This window comes from Capra hircus, chromosome 4 (assembly GCF_001704415.2).
Source record: "Capra hircus breed San Clemente chromosome 4, ASM170441v1, whole genome shotgun sequence".
NCBI lineage: Eukaryota > Metazoa > Chordata > Mammalia > Artiodactyla > Bovidae > Capra > Capra hircus.
This window is the reverse complement of record NC_030811.1, coordinates 66,282,909-66,301,319: the sequence shown is the minus strand read 5'-3', so window position 1 is coordinate 66,301,319 and position 18,411 is coordinate 66,282,909. Positions and strand designations below refer to the sequence as shown.

Here is an 18,411-nt window from a genome sequence, read left to right as displayed (position 1 = left end):
GGTATTATGCTTAGTGAAGTAAGTCAGACAGAGACAAATATTGTAGATTTTCACTTATATATGGAATCTAAAAAAAAACAAAATAAATAAACAAATATAACAAAATAGAAACAGACTCACAGATACAAAGAACAAACTAGTGGTTAACAAAAGGAAGAGGGGTGGAATGAGGTGGAAAATAGGGGAAGGGATTAAGAGGTACAAATTACCAGTTATAAAACAAGTAGTTTACAAAGATGTAATGCACAGAACAGGGGATATTGTCAACACTTTATAAGAACTTTATATGGTATGTAATCTATAAAAATCAAATTACTATGTTGCACATCAGAGTCTAACATATTGTAAGTCAACTATACTCAATAAAATCAGAAAACAAAATACTTGTAGCACTTTCTGCCTTTCTGGTTAACACAGCACATCCACTGCGGCTTGATATTTGTGTGCAAGTCTGTCTTCTCAGCCAAATTATAAGTCCCTGAGGATATTACACATTATAAATACTCAGTTCCCACTTTCAACCTCCTCCTACTCTCAATTCAGCCCAATCTCTCCTCATTAATGAATGAGGAGAAAGGTATGAGGAGAAAGGTATGAGGTTCCAGCAGGTATTTGTGGAGCTCTATTATTTAGCAGGCACTGGAGATGAGCAGGACATACATGATCCCTGCTGGCATAGAGCTCACAGTCTAGCAGGGAAGACAAACATTAAAGTGTAAGTTTGTGTGTGGCAAGTGTGACATACACATGTTGTCAGTACATAAAAACTCACTGTTGCTTTCTTATAAATCAGACACACTTCATATCATAGTGAATAGTGAATTGTGACAATTACGACCAAGTAAAAGGTAACATATAATGCTTATCATAACCTTGGATTAAATATAAATTTCGTGGTGCTGGTTGTAATCGAAAACATTTACTAATTTAATATAAGTGCAAGGATATATGCTGGTTACTTTATACAGTATTTTTTTTAGTCTTTACAACAATCTCGCAAGGTAGGTATCCTTATTCCTACCTAAGAATAAGATAAGGAAATAGGCTTCAAGAGATTCAGTTATTCTACCCAGACTCTTACAAATGGAGAGGAAAGATAGGCTCCAGACTCCAGAACGGATGTTTATAGTTCTCGTGCCATGAGTAGATGTTCTAAGTTTTCCACACAAGTGCATTTAGCAATGATGGACTGGATATCTCAGACCCTCCTTCATAGGGTGTGAGCCTTGTGCATCTGGCCACATTTGGTGACATTATAATATTTTAAGAAATATTTTATTCTATAACATTCCTATAAGACTATTTCACTCTTTCTTTTAAAAAATGTTCTTTAGTAAAATGGGAAATCATAAAGATGATGCTGTGAAAGTGCTGCCCTCAATATGCCAGCAAATTTGTAAACTCAGCAGTGGCCACAGGACTGGAAAAGGTCAGTTTTCATTCCAATCCCAAAGAAAGGCAATGCCAAAGAACGATCAAACTACCACACAACTGCACTCATTTCACACGCTGCTGCTGCTGCTGCTGCTGCTAAGTCGCTTCAGTCGTGTCCGACTCTGTGCGACCCCATAGACGGCAGCCCACCAGGCTCCCCCATCCCTGGAATTCTCAAGGCAAGAGTACTGGAGTGGGTTGCCATTTCCTTCTCCAATGCATGAAAGTGAAAAGTGAAAGTGAAGTCACACAGTCGTGTCAGACTCTTAGCAACCCCATGGACTGTAGCCCACCAGGCTCCTCCGTCCATGGGATTTTCCAGGCAAGAGTACTGGAGTGGGGTAGTGAAGTATAATACTCAAAATTGTCCAAGCCAGGCTTTACCAGTACCTGAACCGTGAGCTTGCAGATGTTCACGCTGGATTTAGAAAAGGCAGAGGCGCCAGAGATCAAATTGCCAACATCTGTTGGATCATTGAAAAAGCAAGAGAGTTCCAGAAAAAATCTATTTTGGCTTTATTGACTATGCCAAAGCCTTTGACTGTGTGGACCATGAGAAACTCTAGAAAATTCTTAGAGAGATGGGAATACCAGACAACCTGACCTGCCTCTTGAGAAATCTGAATGCAGGTGAGGAAGTAACAGTTAGAACTGGACATGGAACAACAGACTGGTTCCAAGTAGGGAAAGGAGTACATCAAGGCTGTACATTGTCACCCTGTTTATTTAACTTATATGCAGAGTATATTATGAGAAACACTGAGCTGGATGAAGCACAAGCTGGAATCAAGGTTGACGGGAGAAATATCAATAACCTCAGATATGCAGTGGAGAGGCAATGGCAACCCACTCCAGTACTCTTGCCTGGAAAATTCCATGGATGGAGGAGCCTGGTAAGCTGCAGTCCTACCATATCAATAACCTCAGATAAGCAGATGACACCACCCTTATGGCAGAAAGCGAAGAAGAACCTCTTGATGAAAAGCCTCTTGATGAAAGTGAAAGAGGAGAGTGAAAAGGTTGGCTTAAAACTCAACATTCAGAAAACTAAGATCATGGCACCTGGTCCCATTACTTTATGACAAATAGATGGGGAAACAGTGGAAACAGTGTCAGACTTTATTTTCTTGGGCTCCAAAATCACTGCAGATGGTGACTGCAGCCATGAAATTAAAAGACGCTTACTCCTTGGAAGAAAAGTTATGACCAACCTAGACATCCTATTAAAAAGCAGAGACATTGCTTTGCCAACAAAGGTCCGTCTAGTCAAAGCTATGGTTTTTCCAGCAGTCATGTATGGATGTGAGGGTTGGACTGTAAAGAGTGCTGAGTGCCAAAGAATTGATGTTTTTGAATTGTGGTGTTGGAGAAGACTCTTGAGAGTCCCTTGGACTGCAAGGAGATCCAACCAGTCCATCCTAAAGGAAATCAGTCCTGGGTGTACATTGGGAGGAATGATGCTGAAGCTGAAACTCCAATACTTTGGCCACCTGATATGAAGAAATGACTCATTGGAAAGGACCCTGATGCTGGGAAAGATTGAAGGCATGAGGAGTAGGGGACGGCAGAGGATGACATGGTTGGATGGCATCACCAACTCAATGGACATGAGTTTGTGTAAACTCTGGGAGTTAGTGATAGACAGGGAGGCCTGGCATGCTGCAATCCATGGGATCACAAAGACTGAGCAACTGAACTTCTGACTGAGAATGGGAAAATGAGGACCATACAGGCATAGTCTGTCCTTGATAGTAGTTTTTAAATGAAACTCTCTTTTAAGATTATGATATAAAATATATAATTGCTTATTTTTAATATACATAAAACATAGCAAAAAACACCTTTTAAAAGTTCTTTTTAAATATTCTGCATCACAGTAAATTGTCCATCTCAAACCCATATTGCAGATTTCTTGCTTATATTTCTTTCAGTATTTGGAATAACATGTGTTTTACCTTCTAATTCCCATAACAAGAAGTCAGAAACTAATGTTGGAAGGAAGTATTCAATTTCATTCTTTAGCAGTGCATGGATGGACTGTAATAATTTTCTAAAACATATTTATCAGTGTTCAATTCTATAACTCACAGAGTTAATATTTTATTTAAGGATAAGTATTTCACCCCAGGGTAAATATTTCATTATTTACATATTATACTTTAGTTTTTATTTTTTCCCTGGAATATGAAATTTTAGAAATGCTGCTTAGTCACTGCAGAATTTCAAGTAAATACATGGTAAAATAACGCCTTATGGAGCTTAGATTTTTTTCCTAAAGGAACATATAAAATTATTTCAAGGCATTAAATAAAGTTTCCTTAGATGTTATATAAAATGACACTTGTACCATGATTTTCATACATATGAAATTTGATACTTTGATTCCAAAGCATTATTTTTGGCTATGGTATATTAATAAAGTGCTTTGTAACTGAAAACAAACAAACATAATTCTTATGCATAAGCCAATATCCAACAAGATACAACTAACCCTGAAAAATTATATGCCTATCACTCACTCCAAAAAAAGTGAAATACATTTTAACTATAGAATATTATATTTTGTCCACCAGGGAGCCCAATGTCTTTGTTTTCAAGATGTTCAGTGACCTCCTCAAACTTATATAACTCACTTGTGCCAGAGTCAGAATAAGACCTCTAGGTTTAATTCACTTTGGCCTTTTACTATTCCATTCTCGAACTATTTAACACAGAATTATAAAAAATTTTAAATGACCTATTGGGAAAGATAACCTTATATAAGATACCTACAATGAAGGAAGTGATTACAATGCTATATACTAATATTCATCTAAGATAGCAAAGCAATGGCATTTACCTTAAATTTACGTCTCTGCTCTGCACAGCTGTTGAAGAACCACAAGTCTGTCTCATGGCTGTAAATGTAACAAGAACAATAATGCGACCAATTTTCATACCTAAACTAAATTAAGTAGATTTGTCATAGGCTAGAAAATTGATAATGTATTTCACAAAAACTTTTTAAGTTACAGATTATGGAAGTGTGCATGTGTGTTTATGCAGATGTGTTTGTGTGTGTGTGTGTGCACGCACAGACATGTGTGTGCATTTACTGTTTTTAATAATCTGGAAATTAGTTTTATGAAATTGAAAGTATTACATATTATCCTTTGGCTACTTTTCTCATTATGGAACACCATGAGTACATCAGGTCTAAAAGTGTAAGGAGTAGATATAGATAAATAAAACAAATGAGAGTCTGTCTTCAGCTGTTATTATTAGATTATGTTTTTCCGGGATACATAATAAGAACATAAAGAAGAAACATCTGGTAATTCTTAGGTTAATATCAGCTCCCATTTGCATCACAATCTTTATATATTATTCATCAATATGTCATTTACCAATGTACCTACTGATCGGACCTATTCAATTGGTGTTTCATGTAATGAATATAATATGCAAACATGTTTCAAACACATATATCCAGATATCTATACTTGAAAGTGAAATCGCTACTATGATCGGTACTCAAGCTTGTTACATATGATTTTCTCTTTCCATTTTGCATTAGATATGCTAATATCTATGCCATGTATAGCACAAAAACCTGAAAAAGTGTAAATGATAAAGGAATAGTAGATAAATACAAGTCTACTAGAAATATTCTGTCTGCCATGTCACACTTCAAATCTGGCTACTACTTTTAAACATTTAAAAGAAATCCAGTTGAATATAACAAAGCAACCAAATATTGTTCTTGTGACTTGAGCCATTAAAACAGATTCTTTAAAAAAATCTGTCCTTTCTTTCAAATGTTATAAAATCATTTTCCATGAAAACTATGTTTTAAAATAAAAACCACATATCTCTTTTGGTCTTCTAAAAATATGTTATGCCTGATAAAGTACAAGCCACCACCATCTATTATTAACACCAAATAGTTTGCCTTGAAGTACAGATTTTGAAACATTTTAAATTATCTATTTTTTTTAATCCTAAAAGATAATCTACACTAACTCTCTTATGAAAGGTTGGTTAAACTCTTAGGTAAGTAGAAAAAGAAGTAGGCTGTGAGAGAATCATGGAATTTTTAAAGTATTACTTTCATATTAAATGGTTAAAATTTTTAACAGAAACATTTTACCCTTTTCTTTAACATAAGTGGAAAATAGTGCAACTCACATTAAACAGTATTTGTAGATGTAAAGATAAGAATTACCTTATTTCTCCTTTTGACAAATGTGTAAGTATAAAATGCTGTCAGACTTTTATTAGATTTTTAATACAATCCCAGCATGTTTCCAGTTGCTAAGCTTATCAAGTACTATGAAATACTAGAATTGTAGACTCATATTAATTGCAGGGCATATTTTGGTGAAAAAATACATTATTTATAAATTTTTATTCATAAAAAACAACTAAATCTTCAGTCTTATGACATTTTGGCATGAGATCCCACTAAAATTACAAAGCAATAATAAAATGCTACAGTTTTATAATATGTACAATGGATATGTATTTTAAATAATATGAATCATTAAACATAAGTGACACAATGAAAGTTTGTGGAGATGATTAGCAACTGAAATTGTTAAAAGGTATTTATAATACTGTTAATCACCCTCTGGTGATAATAAAATTGAAGAGCTCTGCTCAAAATTTTAAACAACATTTGGTAGATGACCAACCTTTTCTTATTTGACTCATTAATATTTTCACATTATATGTGTGTATGTATTTTCCAAGAAGAAAAAAGTATATTTTAGTTACATAAAGTAGCATATTTTGCCTTCCAATACAACAAGAAAAAAAGAAAGCAGAAAAACTAAAGCCCAGCCATTCTTTCCAAAGATACCGTGGTAACCAACAATAAAGAAAGTTCTCCTGGACTTAGCTTTGGAGAGTAACAACTTAGTATTTTGTCTGTTTTGTCAAGAGCTATGATAAAAATAGAGTTAGGACAATATATAGTGTTTTTCTGATATCTGAAACAATAATCTTTTCTACCTTTGGTTTTTCTGCCAGTATCTAAATTTCCTTTGCTATACCAACAAGAAAGCAAAAATCTCAGTATGAAGCCATAGTGAGGATAAGCATTTCATTTGCTATCTTCTGTGACTTCTATGCAAATTTCTCTGTTATGTAAATGTACGGAGAGGCTCTCACGGAATCAGATAACTTGATGGAAATACTTCAAAAACCGTAATTACTTGGGGAGGCATATGATAGTGAGGAAAGTTTGTCACTACAGAATTACTAGTTAAAAGAATGTGAAATTCATTTTACAAGAGAAAAAAGTTAAAATGAATCTTAAACTTAGGCTAACTTAGTATAACTTTGATTTGCAATCATGGCAGACATCGGTACATCATATCCACCTATCCCCAAGACCCCCTTCTTCCCATCCACACCCCAAAAATGGGTTTGTTCCCAAAAATATATACTCATCTCACATTTGCCTAGGGACTATGCATTTAATTCGATTTTTAGGTAATAAGTAACTTTTGGATTATGTAGATCAATAGTCAATAATTCTATCACACAAACTAAGCCTCAGTAGGGTACCATATGAAAATTAGCTACTAGCACCTGAAAGTATACCTGGAAAATGAAAACAGTTGGCTAGGCCATAAATTTTCTTTCAAGATTATTTTCTGAAGATAAAGCAGTAAGAATGATGTTGACTTTTAAAAAAACAACAACTTATTAGACATGTATACAACACATGATTCAAAAAAAGCATTGCTTATCTTTCAACAGAACTGATAAACATTTTGAATAAGGTTTTATGCAATTCCAGAGTCTGCCTTCCAAATATTTCAAAAATATGACTCTAAAAATGTTTCTTCCACCTATGTCCCATACATTTTGGTTAAGGCTATATAAAACAATGATTATATTATGTGGCAAAAAGTTACTTTAAAAGACATACATAATATCAGTTTCATAGGACAAACATAGTGAATAAGGACAACAAACTCCAGAATGTGTTTTTATAACTGTAGCAACAGCAATAACTCCTTGGCAAACTCAAACAGTTTTTCTGGCAACTTTGGAGGTTTTCTGCATTTGTCACTTGAATACAACTGCAGAAGGGTTGTCTTAAGACTGCTTTGTTTCCTTCTCTACCATTTTACTATGACTTTGTTTTTAAGGAAGAAATTTCACACTTAACCTGTTTGTGAATCAACTTTCATTAGAAAGTTTTACACAAAACTCTTAAAGCCTATGTATCCTAAATGTTATCTCTACATAATTTGTCCACTAAGTGAACTTGTGAACTTCTGAAATTTAGCTAGTAGAATATTATCCTTTTCTATTTCAAGAAGATTATATGAGTTCTCTTTTTGAATTACAATTACTTACATATGCAAATGTAATAATTTTCTGTATGTATACAACTGGGTCTGCATATCTATTATCATTACAGACATGTTTTAAAGTAAGACCTCAAGGATAGGAGTGCTGCTTTACTAACCTGCAGTGGTCTCTGTTTATCACTGCTCTTGGGAGATTTCAATCCACTTGTCTGCTGCTGTAAGAGAAGTTGTCTTGCTGCTTGGAGAGCCTAGAAGTGAAAAGTGAGCAATATCTAAATATTTTTTGAAAGGTAAATTATCAGTTATTCTTTGGTCAATAGTAATAAACTTCAATGTATGGCAATCCCACCCCCACCATCCTCCCTTTCTAGAGAATTATTAAATATTAGTTTTCTTCTAATGTGAAAAAATCACATAACACACATTATACAACTTTATTTAAAATAATAGAGATAAATGTAATCCTGAAAAAAATAAAGTTAATCTGTTTAAAGTGCTTAAAGAGAAAGAAATCATAAACCGCATCAACAACCTCATTTCCACATAGAACTTGTCCTCGAGTGTTCAACCAAAATGCCCAGTCCCTTTTAAATTATCATTCAATTTGCATTTTCATATTACAATTTTGAAGCATAAGCAGTAGACTTCAAGTGTTACCGGAAGCTGTAATTAAATTTGACAAATCAACATCAGATTATCTTGAAAGTGAATTAATAAGGATTTTCACTAAAGATTAAAAACACTTTTTTGTACTTACAATTCAAGGGGAAACCTCTCCTTTGACAAAATAAAGTGCAGTTTTAATACCAAATAAAATTGAGTGGTTTTCATTTGCATTCTTAGCAAAATCAGAGAACAAAGAAATTACCACTCAACCAATCAGGTTTGTTTCTATGTGTGACAGAATACCAATCAAAATAGAAGATGTTTTCATTTATTTTTATGTTTTCTGTCCCACTCAGGAAGATAAAACTTAACATAAGGAATTTATGTAAGCATATCATTTATTAGAGGAGGGACAGCTTGGTGATTGGACCTTATAAATTTATCATATAAAAACTAATGTCATACAAAATACATATTGAGATATTTTAAAGGTAGCAGTGTAAACTAATTAAAAAAAAAAAACTTTTGAGATCCTCTAAAAACTCATTGTTTTTCTCAACAACTGAGTCCAACGAACACTAGATGATGAAATTTTTCAACACATAAAACTAAAATAAATCATTACCCTACTTGGTTATTCACTGTTTTAAGGTACTAGGTAAATTTTTCCTGATGGGAAAAATATCTTAGATCAATATTCTTCTATAATAATTCAGATTCTAAGCTTATAAAAAGTACAAATTTGATTGGAATCAATGAGCTGGTTTTTAAGAGAGTTTCTAGTATCCATGACAACAGTTGCTTTGACAAGATGTGCATATGGCATTACACTGCCAGCTGGTGTGAACAATGTTTGAACTACTGCATTGAGATGCTGAGCAAACAGAAAAAGTTGCCACGTCTTAACCCTCAGGGAAGGCAGTCATCCCCTGATCAATTATGAAAAGACAGAGAGAGGGCTGCTACAGTCTGGCTCCAAGCAAGTTTTCTGAGAAGGCAGGCAGACATAGAAACCAAAGTAAACAAACTGAATGCCCCTGCACATCTCCTAACAACACTGATTTGCCTTCCCTTAGCAGGATCTGGCACAGTTTGTCAAGCACACTTTTCACATTCGGAGACACACTCACTCATTCACAACAACTTCAATTGTTTTTTTAAATTTTCAAGTAATTACAAGTCAGCCTAAATATTTCTAAGGCTAGCACATTCCAGTGATCTCAGGCAGTTTTATTATAAAGTTCAGCTGGAAAAAATATCAAAGAAAAATTCCATAAATACTTCATTATCACAAAATTCAGTTTAAAAAATTTCAGTTTGATATCCTGTATAATATAGCTTTCTTTCTTTCTTTAACGGAAGTTCATTTAAAAAAAAAGACAACTGTTACTTTTCAAATGGAAATTAATATAGTGTGATTTAGGCTACATCTATATGAAATTCTCAAGATCAAAAAATCAACTATTTTTCCCTTTAATGCCAAAAGTCACACACAGTTTGCCTAATTTTTTTTCCTAGAAGTTCCATTTTTAATTTATTAGTTTATTTTGTGTGTGTGTATATATATATATATAAACAGCTTTATATAGTTTATATTTAATTCCACAGACACAGCAACACATACATATTATTCTTAAATCAAGTCGCTCATTCGTGTCTGACTCTTTGCAACCCCATCCATGGATTGCAGCCTACCAGGCTCCTCCATCCATGGGATTTTCCAGGCAAGAGTATTGGAGTGGGGTGCCATTGCTTATTCTTAAAGACTTTGTAATGAATATAGTTCACAATCCCGGAATCATGAATGACTAGGACTAAAAGCGATATTACAAGTCATCCAATCTGACTCCCTCATTTTAGCAAATGAGAGAAATGAGGCCTAGAGTAATCATGTGCTCCCAAGGTCTCCTGCTTCCAGGTCAGAGTGCATTCTAGTGTGTCTCTGTGTTGTCAAAGGAACTGTCAGAGGCAATGAGTAAAACTCTGGTAAAGAAGAACAATAAGTAAAGGAAAGGACAGCTCTGACATCATAATAAATCACTTCTTTTTTTTAAACCTGCAAAGAGACCATATGTGTTTACCAGAACTTAAAAGGGAAACTATATAATCTCCTTATAATTTGAATCTGTGTTTGGTGGCTCAGATGGTAAAGAATCTGCCTGCAGTATGGGAGACCTGGGTGTGATTGTGGGTTGGGAAGATTCCCTGGAGAACAGAATGGCTACCCACATCAGTATTTTTGCCTGGAGAATCCCATGGAAAGAGGAGCCTGGTAGGCTACAGTCCATGGGGCTGCAGAGTTGGACACCACTGAGGAGCTAACACTTTCACTTTCATTTTGAATGGAATGATCACAGAATGTATATGGTTGAATGGCATCACTGACTCAATGGACATGGGTTTGAGCAAACTTCAGGAGCGAGTAGACAGGGAAACCTGGTGTGCTACAGTCCATGGGGTTGCAAATAGCTGGACATGACTTAGCAACTGAATAACAACAATATTGTTTTTAGGGCTAAGTGTTTCCATCAACCTTGACTTAAATATCATTACATGTTCTACCAATACCCGATGGAGCTCTAAACTATTGTAAAATTCTAATCACTTGACAAGTTTTTACTAATAAAATTACTGAAGAATCTAAAACTGGACAAAACTTCAGAAATTGTTAAGCCCAGCTTTCACATTTTGTAGACAGGCAACTGAAAAACCAATATTACAATAATATGACTGAAGTCACAAAGCAGTAGCAGAGTCTGGCAAAAGCTAAGGCGTTTGTCTCTCAAATCTAGAAGGCTATCTCCTTCACAAACTTGCATTGTATTCATTCAACTCAATCTAAACATGGAACCCAACAGAATACATAATACCCAGTGCCTATAGAAATACATTAAAGTAGATATTTTAGAATTACATGTCATGAAAATATTACTAATTAAAATGTACATCATAAAAATAAAAAATAAAAATAAATAAATAAAAAGAGTAATAACTTAGTGGAAACTATATATATTCCTGCTATATTATTTGCATTGTACTAATTTAATCTCATTCATTAATTGATGGTGCTGACATTTCTGCCAGTCTGAGCACAAGAAACAGATGACATATGTATGATCTAAATGCATCACATCAAAATGACTACTTGAGTTGTATTCAGAGGAGTTGAAATAATTTAATATTATCCACTATTCCAGAATCATATTATAATAGGAAGGCAGCATAATAGATACCTGAAAATGTTATAAAAAAAAATAAAGGAATCATAATAAAAATGGAATACACAAAATAGCTAGCTAAAACATGCTTCTACTTTTAAAGTACCTTGGTTTCATATGCATTTATACTTATCTTTAAAATAGTAAAGAATCATCTTTCAATACAAACTCTTATGAAAAAGAACTACTTGCTTATATCAGCATTCTTTTAGTAGTAGTAGAGACTGCTATAGTAAATATAAGAGATGGGAGGACAAAAACAATTCCAAGAGATCGGAATGATTTAAAACTCATAAGCTGAAATCTTTGGCAGTTTGCATTCTAACTGCAGGCATCACATGATATTTTTAATTCCAGTATTCTGGATAACATTTTAGGACTGAAGTCAATAAACAAATGTTCAAAGATATTTAGTTTATCTTTGTAGTTTATTATTGTAGCTATTCAAATAATGAAAGATTATGAGATAAAATATTGCCTTCAATATATGGGGTTAGGTGTCAAATTATATAGAATATTAATTTTAAAATTGCTTGTCCACTTTAATTGATAAATAGAAAAGAGCTATTCATTAAGTTCTGTGAGCCATTTAGGTATTTATATAATCACCCTTTGTGAAACAAAAAAATAACAATAATAATTTAGAATAAAAGGCAAAGATGCTGGCAAAAATTCCTTTAATAATAACTGAGTTTGATGCAAATAAATAACAAGAAAGGTTTCCAATGAAGTCAAGCCCTATCTAGTTTCCGAAAACACATTTGTTTTGAATTAAGGGTGGACTTCATTTAATGTAGTTATCTAACTTTAGCAAAGCTAAAAAAAGATAGGACATTTTAAAAATCAGAATCAAATTAAAATCTTTATAATAAAGGCATACTTTTTGTTAAGCTGCAGAAGTGTGGGGATGTATATGTTTTCCAGAATTCACTGCATTTTCTTATAAATGTTTATTGCAAATATCATTGCTAATAGTTACTGTGTAATTTCAAACAAACGAAAAATTTGTGAAGCAAAGTTGAAGCATGTCACCCTTATAAAATAGTAATAACTTTAGTTAGTTAGGAATCACTTAGACAAAGAGTAATTCTAATGAGTGTGTCATTATGAGAATTAAGAGTAAAAAAACTTTGTGACCTGCCAGATCAATATTTTTTTTTAGTTCTTGAAGAACACTGACAACTTTTGCCAGGAGTAAAGTGTTTGAGAATAGCTTAGAAACACCCAGTGAAACCAAAAATGTTAAGTACTCTCACGTTTATAAATAACTTCTTTTTTTTCAAAGTAAATATATGTATATTTTGGAAAAAACAGACATCGCTCATATCTCTCCTCATAAAAATAGGAATGCTTAACCTATCAGCCTGTTGCATTTGAGACGTTAAAATGAAAAATGACATCTAGGCCCATTAATATCTTCAATGTATAAACAGCACAGCGTGACACATTCTTGAGAGCTGAAGGCTACAAAATCTCTCTGAAACATAAATAACAAAGCACTCAGAAGCATATTTGATGTTGATATTCATCTCTGAGAAAAACACTGCTGCCTAGGCTTCTTATGAAAATAGATGCAGCCCAAATGGATCTCCTGTAATTGGTTTCAGATAGCGAGGTCAGAAGAAATATGATACAAGAAACGATTATGTGGAACAGGCGAAACAAGAATGTTTACACAGGCACTCCCTACTTAAACTGACAAGGGGTGTATACTTTGCAGATAACCAGAACCAAAAAAATTTTGCCAGTAGGATATCCAGAATTTTGCTCCTCACACTCACATATTTTAACCTTTAACATATGACATTTTTAACATGTTACTTTGAATACTCGGCATATAGTAAGTTTTCAAACAATTTCATTTTTAAATTATTTTCACAAGTGTAGTTGATAATGAGTAGATTCAGGTCCTTCCACAAAGGAGACAAATTCCAATTCTGTTCAGCCTTTCCTCCCATTATGTCCCTACTAAAGAGAATATACTGATAAATGTAATCTGAAGTCTCATAATGCTATTTAATAGAAGAAAATTAATCATCTAATTGTCATAACCTATTTTCAAACAGCAATCTCTCAGAGTGAAATTATGTATCTGTAGCAATTGACCTTTCATTTTATCATGTCTGATACATAATTAGACTAAGTTTGTTGGGAAAAAAAAAGCTAATTACTAGAAAATACATTTTTAAAATAATTTTATTTCTGTGTTACAGTATATTTTAAATAAAGTTAAAGAATAAATGTGTGGATATGTTATGTTTATGTTGTGGACCACTATGAAGGCCAAACTGAGAAGCTACAATCATTTATTTTATGTTATTTAATAAGGGTGAGTATTAATTGTACAGCATCCTATTTACCAATCAAATGTCAGGCTATATTAGCTTAGCATTCATGATGTGGATTCAAAAAGGAGAAAAATAAAGTATTGAATATGTTATGGAATGGATCCACAAGTCATCCTCCAAAGTTCCAACAAAGTCCTTAAGGTTCAGGCCCCAACCCAATACACAGTATATACCAGTATGGCTCCAAACTCCCAGATAAGCTGAGATACCCTTGCATAAAATAAATCTGTAAGTTAATAGTAACTCATGGCTAAGACAGGCTTTGTTTTTTCAGGTCTCAAATCGTACACTCAGTTTAGTGGAATGAACGCATTCTTTTCCTCTGAGCCAGCATTCCACAGGCTGCAGTAAACAATACCAAGTTATGTGGTATTCATATCCCTATTTCCTTCTTTATTCTGCTGCTAATGATAATAAATGGCTATTGAAACACACACGATACACTAATATAACCTACAGCAATACTAAATGTAATTCTTGTTCATATATTAGAAGTCTGTCTAAATTCTCAAATATGAAAGGTAAAGATGAATTGGAACTAATTTTATTAAAATAGTTTCGCAACATCTCTTTTTCATGGTACATGTTCCAGGAACTACAACAGTTTATGTGTATTCTTTCAGTTATTTCTCTCTCTGCTATAAAATATTTTATTTTTTCTAAATGAATTTGGATTTACTTTCATTCTCCCATACCATCACATTTCTTTTTTCTCATTATAAGACTAATATCATCTTTTGTTTGGATATGGATTGAAGACTCATTACTGCTATACTGTTATAATTTCAAATTCCATATTAGAGATGAACTGAAAATACATGCTACTAAATTATAGTGTAATACCTGAATACCATATTCTGGATTCCCTTTGCAATTTAAAAGTAACACTGCAAAAGAGGCAGCATTTAGGAAAATATCTGTAAGAATAAAATACATCAACAATTGCTTGTCATTCAAAAAAAATTGCAATTGTGTCCCAGGTACAAAGCAAATAACTAATAAGCATTGCATGCTTGCAGAGGTAACATTTGATGTGTCATTGTTTCTACCATCAAAGAGCTTACAGCCTAATAATAGTAAACATGTACTGTAATATCAAAAGCCATAGAAAGGGTTTTTAAAACATTTCAGGAGTTCGTTAAGTAGAAGAGATTATTTTCAGTTGGGGAGATTAGATACAATTTATGGATATACGACATTTGGGCTGAACTTACACGACAGACAGTTCATCTTTTGGAGATGACAGAAGGTGACCACATTTAACAGAAGCAAAGAACATGTAGGGTCATACACAGTAAAAATAAAATAATTGCATGTGGATAGAACATGTGCTTAATTTAGTAGTGTTACCTCATGGGAAGATTTACTGGAACTCATTAATGAGTATAACTAAACAATAATCAGCAAAGAGACTTGATATATTTAGCAGGTAAGGGCAAATGTTGCTGAATCTGGAAATGATGGGATGTGCTTGGCCAAGGACAGTACTGAAGTCATGGATTGAAGGGAGATGAGAAGTGATAAAGAGAGTAAAGAAAGATACAAGGTAGAAAGACCAATTAAAAGGTATACGTGCTCAGTTGTGTCTAACTCTTGGCGAACCCCTGGACTATAGCTTGCCAGGCTCCTCTGTCCATGGAATTTTCTAGGCAAGAACTGTGGAGTCGGTTGCCATTTCCCATGCCAGGGGACCTTTCCAACCCAGGGATCGAACTCACATATACTGCATTGGCAGACAGATTCTTTACTCTACCCACCTATAAGAGACAGTAAAATTAATAAGAAACATTTTAGTTGAAAACAAGAATTATTAGAGAAACTGTAAAAAAATAGCAGAATCTAGTAACTGGGTTCAAGATAAAAGGTAAGGAGGTAGATGATGACTTCAAATGTTTGAGTCAAGGATCAAGTATAGCTGTGTCCCTATTGGAAAAGGGGGAAAAGCAAATATGAAACACAGGCTTTGGAAAGAAGATGAAGCTGGTTGACTGCTGGCAGAATAACCAAGTGAAGATTTCTTTAGTTGATTCATAATGTTGAGCGCTAATGCTGACAGTGATCAAGCTGACAGCAGATTCCTAAAAGTAAGAGAGAGATGGTAGTGAAGACAAAAGGAGACCATTAGACTGCTGGAAAAGAGAATGAAGAGAGAGGAAAAGCCAGGTGCAAAACTTGGGGAATATCACATTTTGTCTAAAGAAGATGAGAAAATAGTGAAAAAGGAAGGCAATAAACGGTAAGGAGAGCACAGTGATATAAATCAAGAAGCTATCTACAAAATGTTGAACACAGAATTACCATAAGACTGAATAATTCTATAACTAGGTATATACCCAAGAGAAATGAAAACTTATGTTCATACAAACAGTTGTACATAACAGTTTTATTTATAAGAACCAAAAGATGGAATAAAACCAAATGCCCTTTATTGGATGAATGTATAAACAAAATTCAGTCTATCCAATAAAAGTTTTCCAAAACATGGATGAACCTTGAAAACATTATGCTAAGTGAGGAAAGTCACAAAGACTATACATTGCAGGATTCATTTATATGAAATGTCCAGATTAGGCAAATCCATAGAGACAAAATGTAAATTAGTGGTTGCCAGGGCTTGGGGGAAGAGGAGAATGGGGAGCCACTGCTAATGAGTATGGGGTTTCTTTTTGTGGTTATGAAAATATTCTAGATTTAGACAGTGGTGATTGTTGCACAACTTTGTGAATATACCAAAAGTCACTTAAACCGTACACTTTAAAAGGGTAAATTTTATAGCATGCAAATTATATTTTACCAAAGCTGTTATATATTTAAATAAAAGGACTGTGATGTCAATTCAAGGAAGTTGAGTTGTTATATCTCAAAGAAGCTGGAAGAAATAAAAGAGGAAAGAACAAAAAGAAAAGAATTTTGAAGGGAGAAAATTATGTTCTGAAACCAAAACTTCTAAGAAGCTAAGGAATGATGAAACTCCTTGTTGATCTGATAGTGTGCATGTGACCTATCAGATATCAGTTCCCATAAGCATTAAAGCAGAAGTTAGATTCGGTGAGTTGTTGGGAAATCAATGGGAAAAAACCATGGTCATGAGTGCAAGTAATTCTTCTGATACATTTTGTGAAGACCAAGACAAAGAACTCTAGTTTCAGAGGTCTTGTTTGTTTGCTGTTTGTTTCAAATAAACAAAACTCAATAATGAGCGGAGAAGGCCATGGCACCCCACTCCAGTACTCTTGCCTGGAAAATCCCATGGACGGAGAAGCCTGTGGGCTGCAGTCCATGGGGTCGCTAGGAGTCAGACACGACTGAGCGACTTCACTTTCACATTTCACTTTCATGCATTGGAGAAGGAAATGGCAACCCACTCCACTGTTCTTGCCTGGAGAATCCCAGGGAAAGGGGAGCCTGGTGGGCTGCCATCTCTGGGGTTGCACAGACTCGGACATGAGTGAAGCGACTTAGCAGCAGCAGCAGCAGCAGCAGCAGAAGCTATAACAAAGATTAGAGAATATCACTGGAGGAGACAGGCTCAATCATGGAGCAGATAAAGGTGATAGTCTCTGGGGAGAAGAAATGCATTATCCCCTGAGACTGACTGAAGAACACAGATGAGAGATAATTTACTTGCAGAGGCAGAAAGAGTTCATCCTGGATGGTCTCAATGAACTCAAAAAATAAGGAAGTGTAGTTATCTACTAAGAATGAAAAAAAATTGGAACTGTCAGAGAAGCAAAAGTCAGGAAGCTTTTCTGTCATTGTTCTGAGAAATATAGACTATAGAGTAAAACCAGATATTGAAGATGTTAGAGTATGTGCTTCTACATATACTGATGACATGTAGATACATGGCTATCTTCTAGAATGTTGCCTCCAGAAGTGAATAAAGGGCTGTGTACTTTTCCACTGCTCTAACTTAGTATTATCCTACTCAATCAGAATCTTTTAAAATTCTTAACCTGGCCAAAAGCCATGGAAATTTAAATTATATCAAGTAGAAGAGAATGCGTCACTTAAAATATATGTAACGTTATTATGCATCCTAACAGTTATCTTCAGATTTTCAGTTCACTTAAGTTCAGTCGCTCAGTCTTGTGTAACTCTTTGCAACCCCATGGAGTGCAACATGCCAGGCCTCCCTGTCAACCAACAACTCTCGGAGCTTGCTCAAACTCATGTCCATTGAGTCGGTGATGCCATCCAACCATCTCATCCTGTTGTCCCCTTCTTCTCCTGCCTTCAATCTTTTCCAGCATCAGGGTCTTTTCCAAGGAGTCAGTTCTTCACATCAGGTGGCCAAAGTATTGGAGCTTTAGCTTCAGCATCAGTCCTTTCAGTGAATATTCAGGACTGATTTCCTATAGGATTGACTGCTTTGATATTCTTGCAGTCTAAGGGACTCTCAAGAGTTTTCAACACCACAGTTCAAAAGCATCCATTCTTTGGCACTCAGCTTTCTTTATAGTCCAACTCTCACATCCATACATGACTGCTGGAAAAACC

The 18,411-nt window shown here is 34.4% G+C and overlaps 1 protein-coding gene across 2 annotated transcripts in view; it reads right to left on the bottom strand.

Annotated features, from left to right (window-relative positions):
• The window catches only part of FOXP2 (forkhead box P2), a 673,273-nt gene that overhangs the window by 191,880 nt on the left and 462,982 nt on the right, over window positions 1-18,411 (bottom strand). For both annotated transcript variants that reach the window (XM_018046611.1, NM_001285654.1), the window contains one exon: window positions 7,898-7,987. In XM_018046611.1, the coding sequence (XP_017902100.1) occupies window positions 7,898-7,987 (90 nt within the window). The remainder of the gene's footprint in view (window positions 1-7,897; window positions 7,988-18,411) is intronic.